The following is a 27953-nucleotide window of genomic DNA, read 5'->3' as shown; positions in this document are numbered from 1 at the left end:
AATTAATGACCACAGCACACAACCAGAGAGAGCCTGCTGAGTAGCTTCCGATACATTGTCGCCGCTGTCGTCCTGGGGACTCTCTGTCGAGCAGACAAGATCAGAAAGTCAATACATCGGAAGCTACTTAGCAAGCTGTCGAGAACTTCAACACCATGCCCAGCCGAAACGGTCCCATGAAAGATACGAGTTTCAGCATCGGTACAGGCGTAGGGATGGCTTGTCAAGCACGATGGCACAACAGAGGGCCACAAATGCGATAATTCCTGTCCAGAAGACCAACTCCGCCCTACCTATGTTCGAATACGACTGGCCGGGTCTACTAGAAGCTATGAGCTTCCGCTACGATGTGAAACTGCATTCCCTTGCTCGATAAGAAACGTCTGTTACAGATTGCATGGAGGAAGTAATTGTCGGCATCTGGTCTCCACCTCATTACATCGAGGCACCCCAAGCTATACCAAGTCTTCATTCAGTTGTTCTCAATCTGGTGTGGACAGGAAGACAGCCCCCAATCAGGCGCATAGCACCAAGAAAGACAGCTATCTCGAAGATTCTCTCAATGAGAACAAAAGTGTCCGGTGGTCCAACCCGAGCTACTGAAGAGCTATGACGCGGGTCGCTCAAAGTCATTTTGGGTTCGGATGGCGTGCTAGCACGAATGCATGGTATATGGTATAGTTTTCTATCTTCTGACGAAGCCGGATCTCGCTAACATTATGCGGCTTCTAGGTGACACAGAACGACAAGAAAGTTACCAGCCATCTTATCAAGAGGTCAGTTTCTAACCCAAAAGCAACCGCCTTGGAGCTGTTACCGTCGAGCGCAAGATACAAGTTCCTTTGCGAACCTCGACGATGGCTCCGTTGTGAAGGAGCTCTTGCAATTCGGCAGAAGGTTTACTTGAAAGCCCAGAAGGCCTTTGGAAGGGAATTGGCGAACAAGATAATTAACAAAGTTCAGTTCCTCTTGAGCACTGCTCTCGAACGAGATGATGTGGCTCAAATAGAGGTGTATTGAGACACCTCGTGATGGACATTGAGTGAACATATAGCTCTGTATATTGAGTAGTCGTCGGTTAACGTGATGGTCTATTATATTTCGTCGTTGACAGTAACCAGGGAAGGATGAGCTACCGATATCACTTTCTCGGGGGAGTTTGTAAAGGCATGACATACCAGCTTCTTCTCTTCATCTCTCGATCCGTCCAATGAAACGAGAGTCACCATAGGTAAGATATATTAGACCTTCTTGTGATGCAAAAAGTCTAGAACGAATATATGCCACTTGCAATAGCCTCTACGTCGACAATGTCCGATTCGTGTGATAATGACTTGGTTTTCTTGATCGACAGTTTGCAGCAACTTCGATCTCGGGACGAGTTGAGTTCTGAACTCACAAGTCAGAACACAAATGACTAACCCTTCGACATGGGTTTACAGCGACGTGGACTCTTCAATTCTGTTGTCGCGTATTCGTAGCCTGTTGGTGCCGCGTTCGGCAGCGAGATGTCTGAACAAACGAATTGTTAGCAGTAGTGTTCAACCAGTCGCCGAATCGCATCGTCACTCATTGTCTGAGTAGGCTTTCCTTCAAGGGAGTGGGCGGCGGATACCGACGAGACGGAGCGCAACGTATCATTAGTGGTTTGTGCAACCGTGCTTGCTCTGGTGCTGAGCTATCCTTGTGATACCAGGACCTGAATGGTTTTGGAACCTTATTTGGAGCTTCTCGTGTCCTGGTGTTCTGAGTCGAAGGCTTTCTAGTCTAGAGGGCGCGCTGGAGGCATTCCCGGCCGTGCTTTGAGGAGAATCTGAAGTCGTTGCTGACGCGATTTCTTGGTTCAACGTTTTTGTATGGTCTCCTTATGACGGTCCAAGATCTCTTTCAGAGTACTGTACTGGGCGAAGATTGTTTCGGAATGAATGTTAACATTACCTCTTGAATCTACATAACGCCCGGGGAACGGGATGTGGATGACGTTGCACGATCTCATCTATAATTGCCGAATGATAGTTGACATTCGCCTGGATGGCGATATGAGAGTTCAGATATGAGTCAAACACAAACTATAGAGTGACTTCCTCTCCAGCAAGAGTACCTAGCAGAAGGTTGCCATTCTTCTCTCATTAAAAGTCGAACGTGAACGGATGAGTGACTTCTTCTCAACAAGGATATCCGGAAGGGCATCGCCATTGCCACCTGCACATTTGGCTGGATGGGAAATACGACAGTTGAGATAGAAGTCGGGAGCGAAACTCGCTTGACTCTTGGTCTACCGGATGGTCTTGGAAAGGTTGTCGGGTCTGCCGATCTTCTCGGGTTGATTCCTTTCGTAAACTCTTCCTTACCTATACAGACAGCCTTGCGCTCCTTTAGTGTTGGACCTTCTGGATGGTAGCGATATCTGTTTGTGTTCGGACTCGGGGACTTGAGTGAATCCTTGAAACGGGTGCTCGCTCGGAAGTGAGTAGTGGCAGGGAGATCGACTATAGCTCGCGCTATACTTTGGAGTTGCAAATTTTCGGATGATCGCGCAGCTTGTAGAGGTATTCAACTTGTGCTTATACCATGTTACCAGCTGTTTTTCGTAGAAACTGCTTCCGAAGGAATAGAAACGGTGTCTTGTTAAGCTTTTCGTTAGCATGGTGAGGGCATAATGGTAGGGGTTGATGGCGAAATGTTTTTATTTAACAGTTGCCCCCGCCTAGTTGGTTGATGTCAGTAAAAGTCCAAATTCGTGGTGTTACGATGCTCATCTAATGAGTCCTGGAGAAAGATTGTTGCCGTTTGGCAAATCTTGAGCTGTCCTGTACTTGATTCTCAGTCTGCCTACCTGCCAAACATCGTATCTGGCGTGAGGGGGGATGACCGGGTTCCTTATAGCAAGGACTGCTTCGTCTCGTCCAGATTTTTCTCCGTTGGTGATCGCTCTGCCCCCTCTCTCCCCCCGCCCCTAGGTAACTGAGAATGAGGGAGAGGATGGAGAAGAGGATGGTAAGGAGAATGGGCAGGAGAGTAGGCAGGAAAATGGCGGCGATAATGGTAATGAGAATGGAGAAGAAACCGGTGGTGATACAACCATGAACTAGATGGAAGCCAGTTTGTAATGAAATCTGAGATAGCAGGAATTATGATTAAAAGGGAGAAAAACTCAGAACTAATCCTCAGACATCACTTGCCTGGCCTACAGTCCAACTGACTTGAAACTGCTAAGTAACAATCTCAAGGCGTTTACACAGGGCCGTCAAGGCGCCAAAAGAATTAGTCGCTAAGAGCATAAGAGATGAAATAATTTAACTACTTTGTGCAAGCTGAGACTGGCAGTTAGGATACTTTATTTTTGTAACCTAAGCCTTGGAAGACAATTCTTATGTTACCCAACTGAGGGTTCATGAGTTGTTCAGCCATCTTGGCGCCTTCCTTCATAAACCTAGCACGCTTGTCTTCCTCAACTGGGCAATCTTTAGCCAGGTGGCCGGTCCCCTGACAGACAAAGCATTTTTCCTGGTAGGAATTAGTAAGTTACAACCAATTCGAATCATTTACTATATGTAATGCATACACTTCCAATGTTCTTTCGTTTTTTGAAAGAGCTTGAATCTTGTTTTGGCTCGATTGAGCCTGGATCCCCTGTAAAGGGTTTGAATGACATCGGAATTAATTCCGAGATGATTGTAGAGGTTGAATAGGAAATCCGATTGGAAGTCAGTTTGGAAATGGCTCTGACGAATGCGTTGCTTGTTAACGAATGTGGTCGCGATTCCGCGCGTATCTTGGCCTCGGCGATCTTATGATGAGATTCGCGCGGCATTGATTTGGCCTGCTTAGTCGACAGTTTGCGGCACCTTAGATATCGGGATGGGCTGACTTCCGAGCTTACAAGTCAGAACATGACCGACTAGGCTCTTGACACTGGATATGTTGACTCCAGTCGACGTGTATTGTCCAGCTAGGCTTGTATGCCCTTGATCGTAAACGGTCAGAGTTAGACTTTAGGTCTATAAATAGTGCATAGCGTTCAGTAGGTATACAACATAATAGAAACATAGTTTCCATAGAGGGACCTAATCTTCATCATCCTGACAGTTAGCATCATTGCTGCCTCGTAGGTGCCGCACTCACAGATTTCATCGCACAAAAGTCCGCGCATCCAGCCTCGCTCGTGCAAACTTGTTTGTTGCTCTGAGAATGTGATGAGTCTTTTTCGTTACCAGATCATAGTTCTGGTGTGCTCAGTGTGTAATATGGAGGCGTTTAGCACTTGTGAGGTCCTCTGTCTTGGCAAGGCAAATACTCGATCTTCCTGTATTTCCGCGAAATGGCCAACTTGGCTCGGTTGACCTTCGAAGTTTTATGCATGGCGATCTGACTAAAGGAAAAGAAAACATAATCTCGGGGTATCGCAAAGAGCGCGGCAATTGGAGTGCCAGGTTGCAAGGTCGAAGAACCAGAATGGCCACCACAAGCTTCCTGAATGTTGTAAGTGTCAGGAACGAGTCTTCACATCCACCATAGAAAATGTACACATGGCTTTGGTTTGACTAGACGGCCAGGCAATGTCTCTCCTCGTAACAGTCAGAAACGCGTTACAGTCTCTAGAATTAGTTGTTGACAGGACACTACCGACTACGCTGGAAGTACGTACAAACTGATGAATTGTGTTGATATTTGCCATGAGTATCCTCATCTCGACTAATGGAAATTTGTTTCTGTTCGTGTCCAATAAAATTGCTACGGTTTGAGATCACCACAAGAGAAGCTCTAGACCGCCTGAGACCAAGGGTGTTGCGAAACTCAGCTTCGACGAAAGCTGCGGTATATGTGGTGACCATGTCATAAATGACAAAGTCGGCCTCGTCGCCTTGAGCGTTGTCGACAGTCTTTAGCTTGATGCGACTGATATCCCCGTCGCTGAGCTTCAATGTTTTGCCCAGTGTCAACTTCGTGTTAGAAGAATGATCGCCGAAAGCAAACATAAGAGACGAAATAACCTTATGCCAGCTTAGACTAGCACTTAGGCTACTTTATTTCGCCAACCTAAGACTTAGAGTATAACACCCGCCAGTCAGGGGATTGTTGACGTAAATCAGAGCGCCCTTCCCTGCAAGGTGCAACTCAATGCACTTGGTGATTGTCCAGCAATACTTTGGAGAATCAAAGCAAAGCCATCTGACCCGGCCCGATGGCTGATTCAGGGAAAGTTTCTCTCACGGAGTCCCGGGTGAGGAAGGAAGCCCACTGAAGACCCTTCGTTGGGTCTTCTACGGCGACCCTGTTCATTTCTGCAGTGTCTGCAGTTGCCTCTGGTCGCTGGCGACGCTGCAAAGCCTCACGTCGCGCTTCCTTCCGGGGAGTCAGTGACTCACTATGATCGTCCGCGTCTGGAAGAATCAAGGGTTTCCTCTTCTTGTTCGTGGACCTCCCGAGTCGAGTCCTTGATGGTGTGACTCATGATCTTGCGGAGAGTCACATCCTTGAGGAGCTTGGTCGTGCGGACGATAGGTGAAGTCGTCTTCAGGTTGTGGACGTTCGTGGATGCCAGGCACATTCGTCGCAAGGCGTTACCATTGAGCTGCGCTTTCGGCTTGTTGACGCGTGCACCATGTGAAGACTTAAAAGTCTTCCTTCTTGGCCCCGTAGTTGTGAGGTTCGAATGTAGGCGACGTATAGCTTCGTGCACCTTGTTCCTCGCGAGGACAGGCAAGTTGAATTCAACTTCATTACAGTGCAAGGGCGGGATGCCCTTACCAGGCCAGCTTGTCGTACCATCAGGAAGTGTCATGACGCTCAGCATCGAGCGCCGAACACAAAGAAGGCGGAGGATCGCTCGGATCGCAGTCTGGGCGAAAGCTGGAGAATGCTGAGAGGCGCTGGAAAAGCTGTAAAAGAGTTTCGGGTTCATCAGGAATATGGGCTCCCCAGTCTTCTTGATATGTTCGGTGTACTCTTGATTACGCCTGATCTGGCGAGCGGTCGGCACTGGCTTGTCCGTGTCCTCGTCTTCGGTGTCGCGGTAAATGCGACCTGACTCGATCTCTTCCGTGTCTTGCCCCTGGGTGAGCCTCTTCCAAGTACCAATGTCGTACCAAGTGTCAGCCTTGGCCATTGAGGTCGACGAGTTCCAGTCAAAAGGCAGATCCTTATCCCAGATCAGCTCGATATAACCATAGAAGTCCCTCACATGGTTGGACAGGACGGTCGCCGACGCTAACATGATGGCTTTATAGTCGAGCTGCTGGAGGAGTCTGTTCATAGTGGACTGAACGTTCTTCACAGCGTGACCTTCATCAAGGATCAGACGGTAAAGCTGGACACCCTTCAGAGCCAGCTTCCTCAAGGGCACAGCCTCTTCTTCGTCAAGTTCCGCTTGCAATTCGAGATCCTCAGGTGCCAGGTCGTTCTGGCCGTCGTCGATGGGTGGCTCACGGTTGAATCTGAAAGCCTTACTAGCACCAACTGCCTCTCCGTCGTCAGTGGAGAATCGGCGAGTGAAGGTATTGTATGGGCAGAGGAAGATTGTCTTTGCGGTCTATTTAACAGTTAGCGTATATTCAAGGAACTTTGGAGTAAACGAACCATGGGATCGTTATGAGCCTTTGCAAGCTGGTCGAAGACAGTCTGTGGTTACCAAGCGTTGAGGACTTCCTGGTGGGATTGGTGCAGCTATCGGGCGTTTGGTAACAAACGTAGATGCGAAAATATCCTCCCCACCATTCGGCAATCTCCTGATATGTTTGGTCCAATACACTCGAAGGACACATATACAGGGTGGGCTTGAAGACCCTCTCATCCTCATCAGGGAACAAGAGGCCAGAGTTCCATCGGTCGATTCGAAATTGGGTCGAGATGCGGAGGCATGCTAACATTGTGTTGGTTTTGCTAATACCGCATTCGCTCGTCAGGAGAGCGGCATGCATAATGCTTTCCAGCTTGAGATGGAGATCATAAGCATCCGCAATGAGTTGGTTAGGCTTGAGCTTCTTACCCGGCGCATGTTCGGGATTACGTTCCAAGTTACGCCAATTTGGCAAACCAAGCTTCTCACAAACTTTTTCGAGATCGTGTGGTGGTAGGAATTCGCCCAGCAAGTTTTGCATGCCAAGGAACTCCTTCCTTTCGCTGGACCCTTCAGCGTCCACTTCATCTGAAGATGTCAAATCCTGGGCTCCAGTCTGAAAGCGGTGCTGTCCAGCCGCTAGCCGCTCTTCATCACTCACATCCTCACCACCAATGTACAAAGTCTCCAACTCTTCACGAGGAAGCGATTTGTCGTAGGCAACGTGAGCCCTCTTGAGGAGGATCTCACGGAAGAGTTCCAGCTCTTGGGGAGACGGGTAAACTGGAGGCGGCAATTTCGATCTCATACGTTGCTCCTTGGCGTATTCAAACGGATCAGTGCTCGGGTTTGCGTGTCGCAGTGCGGAAGAGACGCCGGAGGTGATGTACTCGGCCAACACACCCAGGTGGTCGTTGACTTCACCAGTGTTGGGGTCATAGCTGTAAGCCCCAGCGATGTCATCACCAAAGATCTCGGCGATGTCCAGTTTTTTGGCGAGGTTCTCGCCGCTACCAGCCATCTTGTCCTCCCAGTTGCCACCGAGGATATCCTTTTCGGTCTATAAAGCGCGTAGACGGCAGGGTCGAGCTCCTCGTCGCGATCGCGCTCATCCTCCTCGACAGCGTCTCGGACAAACCCTGGCCATCCCTCAATACCCCCTGTAGTGTTTTTCTTCGTAATGTTGGCTTGTTTTGTTCGCCGAGCAAGATGGCGCTGTAGACAGACATTAGCCCTGAACCAGTCCTCATGAGAAAAACCCCAGATGAATTCTTCGGGCTTGTCAGGCGTTTCGGTGTAAGATCGAAATCGAGTGGGGAAGTGGCGGAGAATGGCGAAAAGCGTAGCAACAGTGCTCTGAAGAGTGCCGATATCTGCAAGAAGCAGTCATAGCCCTGGCAGTGTCTTTCCAGACGATTGTTGCCCCTGTGCGCAGTATTCGCTGCCGAAGGTTCTCATAATCACGAGGCAGACTGGCAACCAAAGTCCAAAGGTCTTTGATGTTGTCTTGTCGTTGGGCTCGGGTATTGCCTATGAGGTAATATACTCAGCCAATACCCCCAAGTGGCCGTTGACTGCCATTTTATGATAGTTTAGATGATCATTTAGGCTAGTTTATTTTAGCACCCTAAACCTTGGAGGATTATCATTCTGCGGCCACCGCTCTCAACAACATGATGGAGAAGCGATATTTGCTTTTGTGCTGCGAAAGGTTTGGTGACTTTCCGGGACCAAGGTCATGCTCCATTGTGAGATGTGGAGGTTTTTGGGCAATGTCTCCGGTAACGATCCATGCTTTTGGCGAGTAATGAGCGATGAGGATCAAGATTGATGCCTCATCCATCATTGCAGCCTCGTCAATGATGATGAGATCAGGTTTAAATGCGTCTCGAACAAGCAGAGGGGTGGCGCCAACAGGAGTAGTGGCCACAACACCATTGTGGTGTCCGAGTGTGCCATGCTGTAGGAGCTTCACATCCTCTTTGAGGCCTGTGTATTCCTCTTTGCTGAGAATCTCGTCCGCCTTGATGCGGTTCAGGGTATGTCTAAGCCGCAAGTGGCTTAAGAATACGATGGTAACCAGTTCGTACCTGGCTCTGTGGCCCAAAGATGGGTGTAGGCGCACCCCCTCGGAGCCCAAGTAAACTTGGGCTTGGTCCAGAGTCAGGGGTTCTGTCCCGAATGTTCGCCTTTCTCGGGGTCCAGCCATGCTGGAGATTGGCGCCAAGTGCCGAGTGTCAGCCTGTATAGCCGGTTAGTAAATAATTCTGCTTGCATTTACAAATACTTCATACGAATCATGTCATTTTGGGTCGCCCGGTTTAGGCGACCGGGGCAACGCTCCTCGAGAACAAGGTCGTGCGCATTCTTGTAGTGGTTCCGAAGGGCGGACTTAGACGAGAACTTAAGAGTCTAAGAAACAGTTAGAGTCTGGGATTGCAGCATTTCAGGATTATTTTAGAATCATTTACCTCGATTCACAACTGATCACCCGCATAGCGGTAACGACAGTAAACCTCGCCAGGATTAATAAAAGGACGTCCGTCAACGTTCGTGCGGATCTCAGGCAGGAGACGTTCGTCGGGACGAACGCCTCCATTCAGGTAAGTAACATACGCGGGGTGCTTTTTGTATTCACCATTGCTGCAGGCGCCGTTGCATAATATATATATATATATATGTGTGTGTGTGTGTGTGCTGAAGGGCTCTGTTCATAGCTTACTTAGCGTTCTTCGCAGTGTTTATGAATGTATATATATATATATATATATGTGTGTGTGTGTGTGTGTGTGTCTTGTTGAGTTGTGGCAGAGAAGATCAGAAGGCCTCGGAAGGATCTCATTTGATGCTGTGACTATGTCTTTGATGAAGATAGTCATTTGGCCGAATCGGTAGAGAATTCATAGCGATCTTGATTTGACACTCAACATCTGAAGCAATTCTCGATGCTTGTTGGGATCATGAACATCCTGTAACCACTGGGTTAGTTTGCGGCCAAATATAAGGAGAATGAGATACATACTGGTCCTGGGATGACTTCCTGTTCACCGTCGTTTTCTCCACCACCGGTTTGTTCCAAGCCGATAGAAGGTTGAGGATTGGTTGATGCAAAGCAGTCAAACTCGTCAAACCCGGTAAAGTGTTGATCACGGGTCTCTTCAAAGCTGTAAGCGCGTCGACGAACGACAGAGGGCAGAGGATCGGTTCCTCCAAATCAGTCAACCTCATCAAAATCGGGAAAGAGGTGAACACCGGGTTGGTAAGGGCTGTCAGGGCGTCGAAGACCGAATTCAAAGTCGTCTCCAAAGTCGTCAACCCATTTGTTGCCAGATGCGTCCAAGTGTTGAGGGGGTTTCTCCAGAGCTGACAAAGCATGAATCGCCGAAATCATCGGTTTGTTCAAAGCCGACAAAGGGTCGATCCTGCGGCGGTCCGAGGCAGCATGGGCTCGCCCTCTTGCCAGACTGACCAGCCATCATCACCTTCATGAACTGGGCCCGTTTTCCCTCCCCCGCAGAGCAGTCTTTAGCTACATGGCCTGGTGACTGGCACATGTAACTTCTTGGGGCCGCTACCTCTCTGAAAAGAATTAGCACTCTGTAACTGATGTGGTACTATTTTGTAAGGAGGAGGTAGATAACAGGAGAAATGGCCTTTAAGGCTTAGACTACCGAAATAAAGTAGCCTAAAGGCCAGTCTAAACTTGCATAAAGTGACCAAATTATTTCGTCTCTTATGCTCTCGGCGGCCAATTCTTCAGACAGCTTGACGAGGAGATAGATAGTACTTACCCCCCGCTCTTTCACTTTGCGCTTTCCGCCTGTCTGGACCTTTCAGTCGGTGTCCTCCTTAGCCTTGGCCTTCTCTGGCTTGGTGTACGGCTTGAACATCTTGATGGGTCAAGCTGAACGATGATTTGAGAGTTGATTCAGAAATGTCATGAGTAGCATCAGTTCTTACGACTGTGAATAATGTTGGTAAAGGTGGAGGAAAATGAATCTCTGTGCGGACTTGGAGGGAATTACCACTCTGTGACTGATTTTCTGATTGTTCAGAGATCTGTAACGTAACAATATGGAAGTGAATGCAGTTTGCCTGTTAGGCAGCAGCCGTGTTCTTAGTAACGGGTCACGTGGATACGGCACCCGACAGCAGAACCTCATGTCTCTATTAATTTCGAAAAAATGAAGGAGAAAATTATCGTCAAGGAAAGACCATAATAAGAGGAGAGAAATAGTGATCAGGTTACGCCAGCTTAGAGTTAAGTTAGGATACTATAAGCCACCTACCCTACAGCTTAGAGCGTACCTTGCAACTTATGTGCATTAGGCGGGCTGTAGGAGCGAGCATTGCTGCAACGACAGACGTGAGCGTGTCTTGCAATACAAAGTCGATGGCGAATTACCAGGCTCATCGAGTAGAGATCGCCTTTCAGGCCCTTGCTGTGGTTTCAAGATGGCCGGATGGATAGAACTTCAAAAATGACGGCATCCAAAAAACCATGACTCCGCAGGCACTGTAGTCGAAATTTGTGACTAAATGCTCTGCAATAAGAGAGATCGTATGGTTTGAACTCGGATCTCTTCAGCCTCATCATGCCAAGAGACGTAGTCACCAGTCATCGAGGATCTGAAAAGCAAGGCCCAGAATATGGAACTCGCTGCCAAAACATCAGGGACGAAATAAGGTGGCCATTTTAGACCAGTGCCATTTGTTCCCGTCGCTACTGGCCGGCAGCTCCATGAAACGGGCATAGACATCACAAGCATCCATCATAAGCAATCTGACTAGCTATATATACCAAAAACAAGAGGGTTGAAGTTTTTCAGTTGACATAGTTTGGTGGTCCACAATGCCAGGTTTTCCTGACTCGGTGCTTGACTCTAATTTGGTCATCATCATAAAAACTCCAACCCATCTCGTCCTGGGTTCAGGTCTTGTCCCAAGAGAACTTCCAGTGAAGTTTAGAGTGTAAAAAAAGGGAAAGACCGTCACCCAAAGGTCAACGGGATACCGGCCCCTCGCATCAAGAATGAGCCCCATTGAGTAAATCCAGCTTTCGCTGGGCAATCGCATGCCTATCAATCTCGACAAAAAATCCTCAGCGACCCGATGCCACACACACGAGCACCAAGCGTCTACCCACCATCCACCTGCTAGACAACCCGTCCGTCTGGAACTCACCACACCTCGACAGCGGACTCATATCTTCATCCAAAAGGATCGAGGGCAGCAAAGACCGGGAGACAAAGCCGTTGAACAAGGAAGATGTAGCGGAAGGTAGGGCCGGCGCAGGGTGAGGGCCTGGGCGAAGAGGTCAACCGCTGTGCTTCTATGGCGGCGCGTTTCCGCAAGCTCCGTCGAAACGAAGACGTCCGGGGACTTTCCCCAAAGCCAGAAAGTAATCGAGACACTGCGATAAATCGCAGTGTCTCTGTTTGTAAGCTTCGAATAGCGATTTATTGAGCGAGGGGCGCGGATGAGGAAAGAAAGAGAAAAGAAAAATAAAAAGGAGCTCGGTTTGAATTTTTATGTACGAGATGGGGCTCAGGTGTGGCGCTAGTGATCAAAGCTTCAAGGTGTGGCTGTAGCTGCCTTTTTTTCTCAGGCGCGGTTCAACCAATACGAACCTCGCGTTGAGAAGGCTGGGTTGCTGCCTTCGTGCCTGTTTATTCGTCTTCAGTACAAAGCTCGCGGCGCAACCAACTTTGAGGTGCAGACGAAGGTTCATCTAATTCACGGTTTATTAGCTTCTATTCAATCAATTCGAGCCATTGCTCGCTCTCAGCAATTTTCTGTTTCTGAGTCTCTCATTGTCGCTCGACAACGAAAACACGGAAAAAGAGCCACCGACTAATTTTCGACCTTTCCATCTTTCTTTCATTCACAATCTATAATCATGTCGGGACTCTTTGGCGGCGCGTCAAGCTCGGCGGCGGCGACGAGCAACACTGTCGGCGATCTCAAGAATGATGTTGCGCTTTCCGATCCTCCCACCGACACCATCTCCGATCTCTCTTTCTCTCCTGCGCCCAACGGTCCCGACTTTCTTGCCATCGCTAGTTGGGATAACAAGGTCCGCATTTACGAAATTGCTGCCAATGGCCAGAGCCAGGGCCGACACGTCTACGAGCACAGCCAGCCTGTGTTGAACTGTGACTTTTCCAAGGTATGGAAGCAAGGTGAAGATGCGACAAAGGGGCAGCAGCTAACCCAAGCTCTAGGATGGAACCAAGATTGTCTCTGCAGGCGCCGACAAGAACATCAAGGTCTGCGATCTTGCCTCCCAGCAGGACATTGTTGTAGGCACACACGACCAGCCCGTGCGAACAGCGCGATTCTTCGACAGCGGCAACGGCCCCATGGTCGTCTCGGGATCATGGGACAAGACGGTGAAATACTGGGATCTTCGACAGCAAGGACCGGCGGCCACAGTGACATGCCAAGAACGAGTCTATACGATGGACGTCCGCGACAACTTGTGTGTTGTCGGTACAGCTGATCGTTACATCAACGTCATCGACCTCAAGAACCCTACCAAATTCTACAAGACTCTACAGAGCCCTCTCAAATGGCAGACCCGAGTTGTTAGTTGCTTTACCGACTCTGCCGGGTTCGCCATCGGTAGTATCGAGGGACGCTGTGCCATTCAGTATGTCGAGGACAAAGATTCAAAGTAAGCAAGCTTCAAAAACCATGCTACAAAGGATCAAGCTAACAGTTCGCAGCTCCAACTTCTCCTTCAAGTGCCACCGAGACCCTCCTGCCAACAGCGTCACCAACGTCTACGCCGTCAACGATATCTCATTCCACCCCGTTCACGGCACATTCAGCACAGCCGGTTCCGATGGAACATTCCACTTCTGGGACAAGGACGCCAAGCACCGTCTTAAGGGCTACCCCAACGTCGGCGGCAGCATCACCGCCACTACCTTCAACAAGAACGGTTCCATCTTCGCTTATGCTGTCGGTTACGATTGGGCCAAGGGCTACCAGCACAACACCCAAAGCTATCCTATCAAGGTGATGCTTCACCCTGTGAACAACGACGAATGCAAGCCTAGACCATCCATGAAGAAGCGATAGAGCAGTTGGTGGTTTTGACAATGGGTAGCTCAAGCTGGGAAAGGATTTGGTTGGTGATTAATATTTGGCTGTGTTTTCTGCGACTCTGTATTTTTGGCAATTAAAGACTCGGGACATGAATAGGGGGAGGTCAAAAGAATGGAAGACGAGTCTACCAAAGGAGCAAATGCAGGTAGTGGTGTTTTACGAGAGATGATACCATAGATACAACAAAATATCTACACAACCCCGGCACGTCATTCCATCTTGTGGTTCACGTCCTTGTCTCATCTCTAGGTAGTTTATTTACAAATAGCGAAATGGAAGTTTAAGTTTGGTCATGTGGAGGACACAACAAAACGTAGTTGAAGACATCAACTGAACTGTATAAGACGACTTCAACAATCTGAGTAGACTGATCAAAATCTGTTCAAGGTTGTAATTTAACCTCATGCCAGAGTTGATATTCAGCTTTTGCTGGTTTGACATCACTAAATCAGACAGTTTAATACACAGAACATATTTCAAGGTCAATAGATTTGTATTGATTCCAGTCTGCCACTTTGGGCTTCATATGATCATGGTATATCGTAGTAAATAAAACAAATGAATGGCTTCTAGCCACGCGCAGCCACTTCTAATATGGCTATTAGTTGATGCGATCGCACCTTGTTCCGCGAAAACAGATTACAACGCTTAATAGATCTCCAATCCTTTGTTGAGGAATGGTAAAACTCCCGCTCTTCCCATACTTTTATCTCAAAACCCTCTAGTTTCTTTTGAACTGAGGAGCAGCGCTAAAGACATCGTCCTTCATACTGCGGAAGATGTCGCTGAAGAATGTGCTTCGCTCAGGGTCTCTCTCCTCGGCGGCAGCCTCAGTGGAGATAGATGGCTGGTTGTGAACAAACTTCACATCGATGCTATCCATGTTGGTAGCATCCATGTTGGCCATGGGGGCACCGGGAACGACGATATCAGGGTTGATAGCGAAGATGACGGGTCGGTTACCAGTGGACAAATCGGTGGCATCGGACATAGAGCTGTGGTAGCGGCCGTAGTTGTCGGGAAGAAGAGGCATACGAGGAAGAGGCTCGTTGTAGTTGGGAGTAGCGTGGATCTTGGGCAACACAGTGGTGTCGACATGGTTGACAGGAGCACGAGAAGCTGACGAAGAGCTGAAGGACTGCATCAGAGGTCGTGTGCGACCAGAGATGGATGGCTGAGGAGTGGGACGGTGGGTAGTCTTAAGACCACGAGCCTGAACCAATTGTTAGTATACGAGTCGAATTGACAGGGAGAATGTGTCTGAAACTAACCTCAGAGTGCTGGGACTGTTCTGAAGAAGATCCAAGGAGCTCAGCATACTTGGGCATGAGAGCGATACCGGCATGACGCTGGGACTCGGCAAGAGTGCGAGTGACCTTGGAAACGGAAGCGGTGATTCTGGGCATTGTGATAGAGATTGGGGTGATGATTGAAGTTCGTGTGGTAGTAGAGTTGGCGGTGTCTGGCTACTTATACACTTTGTGTAGTCGATTGGAGTGTAGCGGTGACGAGTTTACAAGAATCAGGCGATGCAGGTGAGAGGGTCCGATAGGACGTTACAGACAGTACGATGCAGACGAAAGTGTAAGTGGAAATGGAAATGCAAGGTCAATGAGGGAGGGAAGGAGGGTTTATGTATTGTATTGTACAGAAGGTGAGACCCAGGGTCAGACAGACAGAAGATAAGCTAGAGGAGGGGAAGGCGCAAGCTTCGATAGCTGTTCCTGTTCTGGGGGGTACCTACTTCTCGATGAGGTGAGGCAAGCACGGATAGTCGTCCGGGAGCCCGTGTGATCTGTCTGGGGGGATGGGGATGAGATTGGAATGAGCTACCGCTACGGCTACCTTGGGGACAGACGGGGTTGAGGAAAGAGTCACCCACAGCCTCCACCAAGGAAAGGTACAGTACCTACAGTACAGGCACAGCTTAGAGCTCCGGCCCTGGCCCTGTTAGCTCACCTTAATTTAGCTACAGCATCGTTGATCCCGTTGGTGTGGAGAGGTACAGGTACGAATACTCACACTCCCTACACCCTCTCAAGGAAGTTGCCGTCCAGTTGTTTCCAATTGAGCAACAAGAAACAGAAGGGCGGTGTCAAGTCAACAAACTTCCGCAATCCGATTATCTAATCATCGAAACATTCACTCCGACGACACGAAACCTCATCATGCCATATTATGTTGTTTCTATTGCTCTCTGTTACAAATGATCAAACAAACAACGGCGGCTCTTTCAGCAAGAGCAAGAAACACAGAGCATGGCAGTTCCCGACTCGGCGACGAGATACCGAATGCCGTCCGACGTATACAAGGTACTTCCTTAAGCTACTTTAATGCAAAAGCAACACCATTAAACACCCATGGCACAGAGTCGGTATGTTGAGAACCAATCAACAGCCCTGTCAGAGGCCCCGTACTGTACTTTACAGTGTCGTACAGCACAGCTCTCACGCTGGTGCTCTGACTGACACCTTCTCACTCACCAAATTCCTCTTCTCGCTCGCTTCTCCAGCTTTCTTCTTGCTGAGAAGTCGGATCCACCCCCGAGCTGGAAAAGGAGACAATTATGGGGCTTCTCCAAGTCACTAAACTCGTTGTTCAAGTTCGCTCTTCAACTATCGATCTCGAACCAGAGACTGCTTCCTTGAGCCGTCAATGTCCGAGAGATAACATCAGACTAGAGTGGACGATGAGGAGATGGGAGGTGCCAATGCCGAAGCAACTATGTGCTTGTTGCTCAGGTTGTTTCATACAACCTCACAGATAACAGTATCAGATCAGAAAAGCAGTGGCGTCAAGAACGATGCATCATTTGGCCGGGTGAATTGATATGGCACCATCACGTTTCCATCACGTTCAGATAATACTACATATGGGAGTGGAACTCGTTGAGCTCAAAGCTACTGCAGCTATGCAGCTTGGATGAGACAGGGGGTCTGGCTTCTCAATACAGTGCTGCTTTACCACCCTCTACATCCATGTCTTGCACAGGCTTACCACCAAGGCGCCAGTGGAAATGGCAGACAGTCTGCTGCTGACGAGTCTCGGCAGGGGACTTTACTGATCTGGCACACGTGGAGCGTGCCTGTCGTTCACTCGAAGATCGCCAGTCTTGTCCAATTGTCGACTCGGTGTTCACAGGGCGGTCAGAGGCCAGCTGTACTCCGTACTGCATACACAGATCCAGATCCAGATCGTTTTTGTTACCGCCCTTACGCGTCAGTCGTCAGTCATTATGCTACAGAGTCCGGTGATCGATTTCATCAATTCTACGTCCAGTATCTTACCACCAACATTCAACAAGATTAATCAATGTCCTTGTTCAATTTGGCGTTTCTCTAGCGAAGGTTCATGCCGATCTTGTAACTTTAAAGCGGCGTGACAGCCACGGCAGTGAGCAAGCCCCGAAGACGGGAGGGGCCCTTGACACTCCAGGTATTTAGCAGGGCTGGCAGCTACCAGGGAATCGAACGTCTCCCGGTCCACTTCTAGAAACCCGCCAACTCGGTTGTTTTGGGGTCCCCCTTAGGCCGGGGAGTTGACGCAGACTCCGTACGCTCGCAGTTTACATCGTGATTGGACTTTGTGCCGGCAATTGCTCTATTCCTTTCTCGCGGAAGTTGCTTCCAGAATGCCTCGGTCCATGAGCGAGAGACGGAAAACCTCCGACGTCAGAGGTTCGATGTTCAAGGGCCACAAATGAAAGATCTGGAAGTCACCAGATGCCAGATTGCATCGAGACTTGGAAAGCAAGAACAAACGCAATCTAGGTCGCGGGTCCTGGGCTGACCTGTGCATATCCCAGGCTGTGCGAATTAAGATTCGCGCGTATGTAAAATTGTTGAGCTGCCCTTGCAACCAATTTTCAAGGCTAACAGTCCAGATTCCAGAAGGAACATTGAGTCAAGTTCAAGCGAGCTTCAGGGGGAAACATGTGCCCTGTAGCGAACTCGCTAATGTCAAAGTTCACTGACATTACAGATCTCGAGCTTGATGTTTGTCACAGAACTTTGTTTCGACCAGCCAAATAATGGACGAAATAACTCAGCCAATTGATGCGATTCCAAGACACTTTCTTAGGCGATCTTATTTTGTTTACTCTAAACTTAGCCCTCAAGCTTTCCTACTCTCTTAGGCCAGCCAAAGTTCAAGAGGCAAAGCAAAGTTAACTCTGGCCTAACTTTAGAAAAGGCGATTGCTATTGCTGGACTTACGGCGGTGCCGGCCGGTCAACAAAAACTGTTGAACGGGACCTGCCTTGGAAGCTCCTTCAGTGGTACCTTCACCTTGGCCTCACCGTAAGAGCTAGGGTCTTTAGTTCAACATGGGCGACACCGCCATGGGCTTGACCGAAACCAGAGGCTATCGGATATCCTCCCGTTCCACATACACGATTACGAATTCCTTCCAGAGTTGATACGGAGGAGCATGACGACGCTCAACATAAATAGATATGACGATACTGTATCTTCAGGAAGGCATGAACCGCCAATCAATTTGCATCAGAATGTTAATCCTGATACACATGCTTTATCTTGAAACTAAATTTCAGGGATTGAATGATACAGAGATCGCTGGAGGCCGCAGCGATACGATATCTGTACCTTTCAAGTCATACAGTCTCACCGAAATAATCCCATGTACAACTTGATTGTATGGGCGAACCATAGCAAGCACAGTGCTATTATTGTGTCATGGTGGCTTACCCTGTTGCTGTTATTTGGAACGCCACGGCTTCCACCACAGCTGCATTAGCCATGATCGTGACAGCCTGCAGTTTTATCCGATGAAAGATTTCTGTTTGGGCCGCATCTATGACTTGTCGGTCATATGGCATTCCTGTTCTCGGCATACAAATACTGGAGCCAAAGCCTCGGCTTCCTGCCGAAGGCCTTGGTAATTGAGCTCCAAACGAACAATTTGACGGGCAAAATGTCCGAATCGGACGATAGATTGCAGAAGAGTCATCTTTGAAGCCCATGTGACATAGTACCTACGAGAAGATGGAGATGAAACCGAGGGCTCCGGCATGTTCTGGTAGCGCGCATTGGCTATCCGAATGTCTGGCTTCGCTTGGCTTGCATATGGCAGTTGACCTTGCATATGCGAGTGCTTCCATGCTAAAGAAACAACTCCTACTCCCATGTTCAGTTGCTTCAATTGAAAGATGAATTTCATCTCCCCTTCACCTTTGGCTCTCAACATATATACGGGGAATTCCACATCTTGAACAGCGCCTGCAGGATCTGTGAGTATACATATTCTTCTCCAATCGAGACTATAGGCAAGATCGTCGATAGCGTCATTTAGGACCCTGAAAATGCCCCGCTATCTTCAGGAACCACATCCTATTCTGGATATCGAAGACTCATGATGTGAGCTTTTATGTGTGTATATGCTACGAATATAGCTTCTAAGCAGTAGCAAAATTCATATATAGACCGCTTACTATCATATTCTTACTATCTCACGTGTGTTGTTGCTGTGTTACTTGAGAACTGGTCCTTGCTTTTCAACTTTCGATTTTACCCCTCTCCACCAAAACTCATCTCACGATATCACCTCAACTACATCATTACGATTCTATTCAGTCACAAATATGGCAGCCTCTGAACCCAGAAAACGAGTCGTTGACTCGCCCAAAGGTAGAATATCTATCATCTCGATTTCGCTGCATCTCTAACAAGTAAATCCAGTCTGGACGACTCTGATTACCAATCTGAGTTATTTGCCTGGTCTTCTCACTCTCGATTATTCGCTTCGCACCGCAAAGTCAAAATACCCCCTTGTCGCCCTTTACACAGACTCATTCCCTCCCGAGGGCCATGTCGCCTTGAAAGCTCGCGGTATTCCAACCCAGCATATTCCTTATCTGCTCCCGACCAAAGGCAAGGACTTCTCCAATGACCCACGCTTTTACGACTGCTGGAGCAAACTCACCCCATTCTCTCTGACCGAATATGAAAGAGTGGTCCAGCTTGACTCGGATATGCTTGTTCTGCGCAACATGGACGAGCTTATGGACATTGAGCTGGACTCTCCTTCAATCGCTGAGACGGGCGATAAGACTGTCAGTAAGCGTGTCTTTGCAGCAGGTCATGCCTGTGTCTGCAACCCCCTCAAAAAGCCTCACTATCCCAAAGACTGGGTTCCAGAGAACTGCGCCTTCACTTCACAGCACTCAAACCCGGATATCGCGCAGACCGAAGCTGCGGATCCATCAGTGGGACCATTGGGCTTTATGAACGGCGGCCTCCAAGTCGTCAACCCTTCTCAAGGACTTTATGCGCAGATCCTCGCACATATGGAGGCCGACGCAGTTAACATGGACTTTGCGGATCAGTCGCTTCTCTCAGATCTATATCGCGAGCGTTGGGTTCCACTACCATACATTTACAATGCGCTCAAGACGATGAGATGGGAGGGTGTGCATGATGCTATTTGGAGAGACGAGAGCGTCAAGAACATCCATTACATTCTAAGCCCTAAGCCTTGGGATGAGATTGACGACAAGGGCGAGTGGACGGGTAAGGATGAGAGTCACAAGTGGTGGGTTGACGTGAACCGCGCAAGAAAAGAGTCGGAGAGGGAGAAGGGTATTCCTGATGATGGTTTCTAAGAACGATCTTGGTGAATAGACACGAATATAGGAGGCAAATTCGAGCAATCGAACAGTAGATACCAACCAAACTAGAACACGCATAGTCAACTTAGGCAAAAAGTCTTCCATTCTGTGACAGGTATCTATATTAAAAAGAAACGACCACCATGTAGCCCAATTCCCAGCACCAAACACAAGAACACCAGAAGAATATCCCAATCCAAACCCAGTAAGAGGGTTATCCAACGCATGCGTGCCTCTCCAAGGTCTATATTGTGCATTCTGCATGCATGTTCCGTTTTTACCAGTCTATCATAAGTGAGATAGAAAATCATGGTTCTACCTCAAACAATAAACTATGCCCCTATCCTGGGCAGTGCTAAATGAATCATTATAAAAGAATTGACATAAAGATAAAGAGAAGACGGGAGTCCAGAAACACCGATGATGCTCCAAAGCGGCTGAGCCTCAACATCAATACGCCATGAAATGCCGTTGATCATGTCATCCATTAGGTCTTTGACTAAACTATGCAGTTCAGTACCGTTTGTATTTCTAAGAAGTTGTTAGCAGTATTCTTCAGATATTATAAGATCAACTCACCTCCTCAATCCGGCGTCTATTGTTTGGATCGATCGAGTTGGTTGCGCCCATCAGTGTTTGACCGATCGCTCGTGTAACACCAACAGCTGGTCGGAAGATGATAGTTGGGGCGCGTTTCAGAACAGCCTTCGCGGCCCCAGAAGCCGAAGAACTCTCCATAACCTCCCCAGGAACAGCAATGATGGCGTCACGGACGAGATTCACATCTCTAGCAAGAGATCGATATCCACCTCTGATACCCGAGATCACGCCTGTAGGTTGATCTGCGTAGAGGGAAATTTGTCTCTGCTCCTCAGGGTCCACATCGTCCTCATCCCATCCTTCGTACGCTTGCTGGGGGTCAGAGAGCATGCCCTCCGCACCCTGCAGTGCGTACTGCGTGCCAACAGCAAGTTTGGCACCCAGCTTGACCAGCTCCGTACCTGTAGTACGAGCAAAAGCTGTCGCACCCTTTGATATGCTGCGAATGACACGGCCGTCTTTCTTGTACTCACGGATAGGTACCTCGACAAGATCCTTAAAGCCACTGCCGACATTAACGAGTGACCGTACAGGTGCAAGACCTGCCAGGATACCAGGAAGTTGATTTGCCTTCACATCAGGCATCCAAATATCGTTGAGAGTCTTGCCAAGCTTTTCGAATCCAGAGATACCATAGATGATCACATGGCGAAGAACCATTCTCGCCTCATCGAGGACGATGAAGTTCATGAACTCGGTGGTATGTCCTGACCGAAGCCCAGCATAGTCGACACGCTTCGGTTTGAAATCAAGCTTGACCGCGATGTTATTAACTTCAGCCCTCTGAAGGAATGGCACATCACTCTTGGACGTGTGAACCGGGACTTGGTCATCCTTGAATTCGAAAAATCGTGTGATAAAGTCGAGAGCATCCTGATCAACGTGGAGTCTCAGAGGTAAGATCGTTGCCCGCAAGACGATTTCCGACGCCTCGAGTGATGGTTGTGGTTTGACATTCAGCATTTCAAGGTGAACCATGCTTGTGCCCATCTCTCGCTCGCCCATGTCTTGGTCGTACGTCGCAAACTTTTTCCATGTCGAGGTTGGAACATGATCGAAGATATCAAGGTTTTTGATGCGAACGTCGATGCTGTTGAGTGTTTCGCCAGAATTGGGTGGGAAAACGAAAAGATCCGCGTCGATGCCTTGTAACTCGAAGGTAATCTTGTGGTGCTTACTGCGCTTGAGCTTAAGTCGCTTTGATCGGGGTCGAGAGCGTGCCGTTCTGTTGGTCGCTGCAGTGAAGGCTGTGGTAGCAACAGATTCGGTTTCCGTTGCGTTGTCATTGAACCCCTCGTTGATGGCACGAGACAGTTCTTGAGGATCGCGATTGGCTGGAATACCGATATAGATCGAGTTGAAGAGGAAATCGCCGATGGCCTCTTCATCTTCAAGTTCCTCTTCGTAGACATGGACTTGGCCCGCCCGTGCTTGACGTTCGTACGCCTTGGCTTCAACATCCTGAACTGCCTTTGTGATGACATCTCGGGTGTGAACCCAGTCGTATCCATCGAAAAGGTTCCATATGACATGCACATCTCGCACCTTGACCTTAAGAGTGCTACGCTTAACCAGATCGCTTGGTGCTTGATCGTAGCTGTTCTTTTTCGAGTTCCAAACCCTCGCCTTGCTGTCCTTAGAAGCGCTCTGACCGTAGTAATCGTCATGGATGACAAGGTCGTCAGAATCAACGCTCTGTTGGCTTACTGGTCCGAAACCCGTTAATAGTACACCCTCATTGGTATCTTGCATATGAGGGCCACCAGAGCGATGCGATCCTTGAGAGATTATGGAGCTACTTGTAGCATCAAAGAGCTCTTCCGCGACAGGTTCATCGTAGTACTGCGACTGAACCTGCAAAGGGCTATCCGTGTTATAGCCTGCCTCCGAACCACTGCCAGCCATCTCTTGGGCGCCCGCAAAATCTTGGTCAAAATCGTATTCCCCTTCGGGTCTACCGAAGGCTTCGGCAGAAATCGAAGCAAGTAGATCCTGCATGGGAACCACATCCGTCAAATACTTGTTCTCTTTGCTTGGCGGAGTTGGAGGCTTCAAAGCGTTGGCTAGTGCAATAAGAGTTTGGGTTGAATCCGCGCAAGTTTCCAAGACCAGGAGGTCGTCCTTGAGCTCGACATTGAGCTGCTTTTCGCCATCGTCAAGTTCCTTGACATCAATGGTGGCCTTGGCGGACGAGATATAGCAGATATCGACATACCCTCTTGCACACATGTCCGCTACTTGGCGGGATGTAGAAGATGACGCTCTAGGTCGTTGCGTAGCGGGCGGTTCGCTCATAGCAACTTCAGCAACATCGTTGACAAGTAGAATGGATGACTTGTTAATGGTAAAGACAGCGTTGGTCTCGACATCCTGGGGCAACAGAGCGACAAGATGGGCATCCGTGAGAACAATGATCATCTTCGAGGGCTGACCCAGAGGGTTGAGTCCTAAGAGGCAGTCGCGAAATCCGATATCCAGAGTCATAGGCTTGCCACTCTTAGCTTTCTCGCTTGGAGATCCAGGAGAACGAGTCAAGGCATGGTGTGCTTGGTCGCCCAGATTTGCGACTGAAGCAGCAAGGCTGGCTTCGAAATCCTGTGGAGTTGCATCTTCCCCAAGCTCGAGGAGATCCATGATGGTGGGTACGCGGTATTCGATGCATAGATCCTGCATCTTCAGTTTGACAACTGGCTCAATCTCATCACCAATCATACGTGCCATGAGGACCGGACTACGGAGTGAAATATCCTTGGCGCCAAATGGTGATGTGCTAACCAGTTCTTCCGACCTGTTCCTGCGTACCGAGAGATCGTAGAGAGCGATGGCAACAAGTGAGGGCATCGTGATCTGACCAACGTGGAGATTTTGTATATCCGTAAGTAGATGGCCCAACTTGCCACCAAAATCCAGGCTCAAAGCCACCTTGCCGATTTTACCCAAGGTCAACAGACCAGGGCGATCATCCTCCGGTAGGTACTTGGCAACTGTGGAAAGCTTTGCAACCTCTTCACCAAGATTCGGTAAGACAGAAAGCTGTGACATGTTTTGCACACGGACGTTGACCGCATCAACGTTAACTCTCAGAACCGAACCCTTTCTTCGCTGGCGTAGTAGTGTGTCGACCATGATCTCATCGTTCTCTCCGTCAAACTGATGTTTTGAGGGCATGATGAGCTCCAGAAGCTTCTCAAGATCCGCGTCTTTAGGGGTTGTCAAGAACTCCACCCGAACGCCAGTAACTTCCGTGTTAATAGGGGGTTCGGCCGTCGAGTTCTTCAGATGCGGCCCAGACACTCGCATCATGCTACATCCAATGCCAATAGCTTCGTCCCGGCTTATAAGCTTGATAGCACTTGTTTCGACAGCCATGCTGCAGTCCTTCCCAATGAGCTCCACCCATGAGCCTCCAATACGCACGTTGATCTTGTTCTCTGAGGCTGCGGATTTATCGTCTGGGTCGATCGGTGTATCGAACCGAACCCCTCTGGGCTTTTGCGCAACAGCAGCTGGTTTAGGTGTTGGGGCAGGACTTGAGGCGATCGAGGCACTCATATTAAGGAAGCTGCTTAGGCCACCGAACCAACTGAAGGTCTCATCGAGCCGCCGTAAATCAAGCTGGAAAACGAGGGGCAGTGTCTGTACCTCCGTCCTGGTATTTCCTCCTGATTGGAGAATCTTAATGCCAATGTCGGAGCCATCAGAAAGAAAGACATCCCTGACAGATGTGCTCATAGGTTTGCCACTGTCAAATGAGATAATATCGCCATTCGCATATCCAAATCGAAACTTTTGCAAGTCTATCTTGGTCAGAACAGCGGGCTGCATCGTCAACTTACCCTTAGTAACTGGAGCCGCCGCAACCTCTGTTGGAGAGATAGAGATAGCCAAGTTCTGCAAGGTGGCATTGAGCAGAACTTCTTGGTCGAAGATGAACGCTGAAGGATCCATATATCGTTCAGGAGTATCCGAAATTCCGCCTAAACGGTTCACAAAGTCGAGCTTAATCTCCTCGAAGTTTACCTTGATGTTGGCTGACTCCTCCTTTGGAGTTGTCTCCTGCTTGTTCTGCTTGTTCTTCTCTGCCGGCGATGGTTTCTGGTTTTTGACAGCATCGAGTAGCTTTCCCACAACCATGGCGAGTAAGAATCCAAGTGAGGCATCGAAGCGAAGGTTAATAGGCGATAGATCCACTTCGAGAGCGTTGTCCGTCTTCGAGGCACCTCGAGAACTACTGTGCTGCTGTGCAGGGGCGGCTCCATGTACGGAAAAGGCACCTGGCGCTTGGGGGTAGGCCGATTGACCCAAGGACTGCGACAATTGGGCAACGGACTCTGGCGATGCGGTTTGAACCTGTATATGCATGTGTTGCGAGGGGATATATATCGATATGGTCTTGAGGCTCAGAAGCTCTTTAACGAGTCGAGTAGGACCCTTTGGGGTAGCAACATCGTCTTGCTGTTTGCCAGTTGCACTTGGATTCTCTTGGTCCAGATCAGTAAGACATGCTCTGGAGAAAGCAGGCTCAGAAGATTCACTATCGGAAGCATCTCCCGAGTCAGCTAGATTGGAGTTTCGATATATTGAGCGTCTCAGGGTAGTTGATGCCGGTTGCTCCTCTGGATCATCGTAGTCGTCATCCCATGCACCTGGTATAAAGCCTTCTGGTCTTTGATATTCCTTCATTGGGGACGGGGAATCTTCCTTCACAGGGCTGGAGACTTCCGGGCTTGGAGTTTCGATGACGGGAGCCTCGGTGATTGGGGCTTCTGTGCTTAGGAGTTCTGTACTCGGAATTTCTGCGCTTGGAGGCTCAGTGCTTGGAGGGTCTGGCTGCGTGATTTCAGACTTGGCTAATTCTTGCACACTGGCGTCCAAAGCTGGCGAGTCTGGCGAGTCTGGCCTCTCTGGCTCAGTAGGTCGTTCCACTTCCGTAGATTGCTCTTCTTGCGGCTTCGGTGATAAAAAGGTCTCAGGAGAAGCGGTCGGTGACAAGGTGGCCGCAGACTGCGCGTTAGTTTGGGAGAAAGCACTCATATACATACTCTCTGCTTCCTCATGTGTATACATATGAGACTGTGCCAGCTCTTCGGTCGATGCAGCTCCAAAACTGTCATCGGATGAGGTCCGGCGAAGTTGCTCATTCTGTATGCTTGAGTCAGAAGCTGCCAAGTTGACTTGCGTCGTCGGAGTTTCAAGATTGGGGGCCGATCGGGCTTCTCGTTCTTCGCTTGCCCATAGCATTCGCTCAGTATCTAGTGCGGTAGAGTGGGAACCATGTTCTCCCGGAAGTAAAGTCGAATGGAATAACGTTTCGTCGTTAGCTCCGTTATGAAAGTCGTGGTACATCGAAGCCCGAGGGGTTGCTGGGCTGTCTTCTGCGTCGTCGTCCTGAGGGTCTGAAAACTCGTACGGAATCCCAAGTGCATCTTCACTATCGCCCAAAGGATCGCCCTGCTCCAGGGACTCCTGATCCATGAAGTAATCGTCCTGGAGGCTTTGTTGTGAATTAACTAGATCTTCGTGCTGAAGACTACGCTGTGAACTCGCAAGTCGTTGGTCGATACTATGTTGTGAAGAAATGATGGGGTCCTCTTGGGAAAGACTATGAGTTGACGCAGCTCCTCGCTCGTGAGATCGAATGCTCGCTTGGGATGATGCCACTGATTCATCACGAAGACTTCCAAGTGAGAGCTCGGTTGCCTGGCGTGATGGCGGATTTCGTGTCATTGCTGGTGAAGAAGCAAGAGATGGTGATGCTATTGAAGGGGATTTCGCCAGAGCAGAGAAGACATTTGCTTCGGAAATGAGATACGCCCTGACGTTGGATAAAGAGACATGTCGTTTTCCCTCCTTTGGTACGATGGCTGGGGACCCAGAATCGTCATAAGACCGAGTCGTAACACCTTCGACTTCAACGCCCTCGAGAGCAACCTGGAATGATACCACCTCAGTAGTAGCAGAGTTTGGTTCAACAGGTACCTCAACGTCGAGCTGGAGGTTGACGGATTTTATCCTAACTTGCATGCGGTCAACGATACCCTGGAGGAAATCGGCCAAAAATGCTGGAAGAGAGAGCGCTTGGCCCGTCCCATATGCCAAGTCGTCCTCGCTTCCATCGTCACTCATAGAGACTGATGCGCCTAGATCCTGGGTTTCGGCTGCCAACGCATCTTCAAGTTTCCTACGCTCTGATCGTGGTTGGGTTTCGAGGAATGATTGTGCGAGATCGACGGTATTCGGTACAGCAACGCCTTCCTCCGGTGTTCTGGTCCCTGACGCATGTCCCGGCTTAGACTCTGGGCCTATGACTTGTAAGGCGATATCGACGCCGTCGACTTCGACTATTATAGGACTTGTATAGAAGTCTATGGGTATTGTGACCCGTAATAATAACACTTTGGCCTTTTTCAACCTGAACGTGTCGGGGAGCTGGAGCAGCTTGTTGAGTTTCTACGATAAGCCATCAGCCATCATGGTCTCCCGAGCTTACGATACATTGCTATCGGAACCTACCTTCAGTTTTATCCCGACATCACGAAACTCGAATACGGTATTCCTCCCTATGGCCAAATCCAGGTTGTCCATCTCGAGAGCCTCGGTGTCGAGGAGATCTAGTCGAGACAAGGCATATCGAAGCAGCCTCTTAGGCATGGAGGAGCTCCGGAAGGACTGAAAGAGGGTCGCCATGATGTCGTCGTCGGGAGCGATCGAATCGAGTTACGAGGGTGGCGATGACTGCCCGCGCAACCCGACAAAGGGTATAAGAAGGACAAAAGGTGTAAAAGAACCGTCGATCAATATACGAGTCGTCGATAAGTGTCGTCGTTGTCTAGGCAGAGGTCCGCGTCTGCGTCAATCTATCGGTGGTAGCTTGAGAACCCCGGCCAACTGCGGGGCCGAAGGGCATGTTTAGAAGTGAAAGAAGGACATGAGCTAAGACGTGGGGGAAGTTGAAGTTGGTCAATGAGGAAAGACGTTTTAAAGTTGAGGTCGATGTGTGAATGCGCAGGCGTAAGGCGTCAGTCAAGGTTAAGGTTGTTTTGTGTAAAAGAAAAA

At 49.2% G+C, this 27953-nt stretch overlaps 5 protein-coding genes across 5 annotated transcripts; 2 read left to right on the top strand and 3 right to left on the bottom strand.

The window, feature by feature from the left end:
• Window positions 1-5368: 5368 nt before the first annotated feature.
• On the bottom strand, window positions 5369-8768 carry FIESC28_04636 (uncharacterized protein; the record flags this gene model as incomplete). Its single annotated transcript, XM_031158783.1, has 6 exons — window positions 5369-6532; window positions 6580-6621; window positions 6690-7619; window positions 7787-7932; window positions 8291-8604; window positions 8650-8768. 6 exons carry the CDS (start codon window positions 8766-8768, stop codon window positions 5369-5371), a joined length of 2715 nt encoding a protein of 904 aa, XP_031017181.1.
• Window positions 8769-12458: 3690 nt separating this feature from the next.
• Window positions 12459-13645, top strand: FIESC28_04635 (uncharacterized protein; the record flags this gene model as incomplete). The annotated part of the gene is made up of 3 exons (XM_031158782.1): window positions 12459-12728; window positions 12784-13235; window positions 13288-13645. 3 exons carry the CDS (start codon window positions 12459-12461, stop codon window positions 13643-13645), a joined length of 1080 nt encoding a protein of 359 aa, XP_031017180.1.
• Window positions 13646-14393: 748 nt separating this feature from the next.
• FIESC28_04634 (uncharacterized protein) lies at window positions 14394-15078 on the bottom strand (the record flags this gene model as incomplete). The annotated part of the gene is made up of 2 exons (XM_031158781.1): window positions 14394-14885; window positions 14944-15078. The coding sequence occupies 2 exons, from the start codon at window positions 15076-15078 to the stop codon at window positions 14394-14396; spliced, it is 627 nt and encodes a 208-aa protein (XP_031017179.1).
• A 4193-nt stretch (window positions 15079-19271) lies between these two features.
• Window positions 19272-20291, top strand: FIESC28_04633 (uncharacterized protein; the record flags this gene model as incomplete). The annotated part of the gene is made up of 2 exons (XM_031158780.1): window positions 19272-19317; window positions 19369-20291. The coding sequence occupies 2 exons, from the start codon at window positions 19272-19274 to the stop codon at window positions 20289-20291; spliced, it is 969 nt and encodes a 322-aa protein (XP_031017178.1).
• Window positions 20292-20810: 519 nt separating this feature from the next.
• Window positions 20811-27584, bottom strand: FIESC28_04632 (uncharacterized protein; the record flags this gene model as incomplete). Its single annotated transcript, XM_031158779.1, has 3 exons — window positions 20811-20828; window positions 20877-27347; window positions 27411-27584. 3 exons carry the CDS (start codon window positions 27582-27584, stop codon window positions 20811-20813), a joined length of 6663 nt encoding a protein of 2220 aa, XP_031017177.1.
• Between the last annotated feature and the right edge of the window lie 369 nt (window positions 27585-27953).

This window comes from Fusarium coffeatum (assembly GCF_003316985.1).
Source record: "Fusarium coffeatum strain FIESC_28 chromosome Unknown BRIP53273_contig_97, whole genome shotgun sequence".
Lineage (NCBI taxonomy): Eukaryota > Fungi > Ascomycota > Sordariomycetes > Hypocreales > Nectriaceae > Fusarium > Fusarium coffeatum.
The sequence above is the reverse complement of the archived record's forward strand: the minus strand, read 5'-3'. Positions and strand labels throughout refer to the sequence as shown.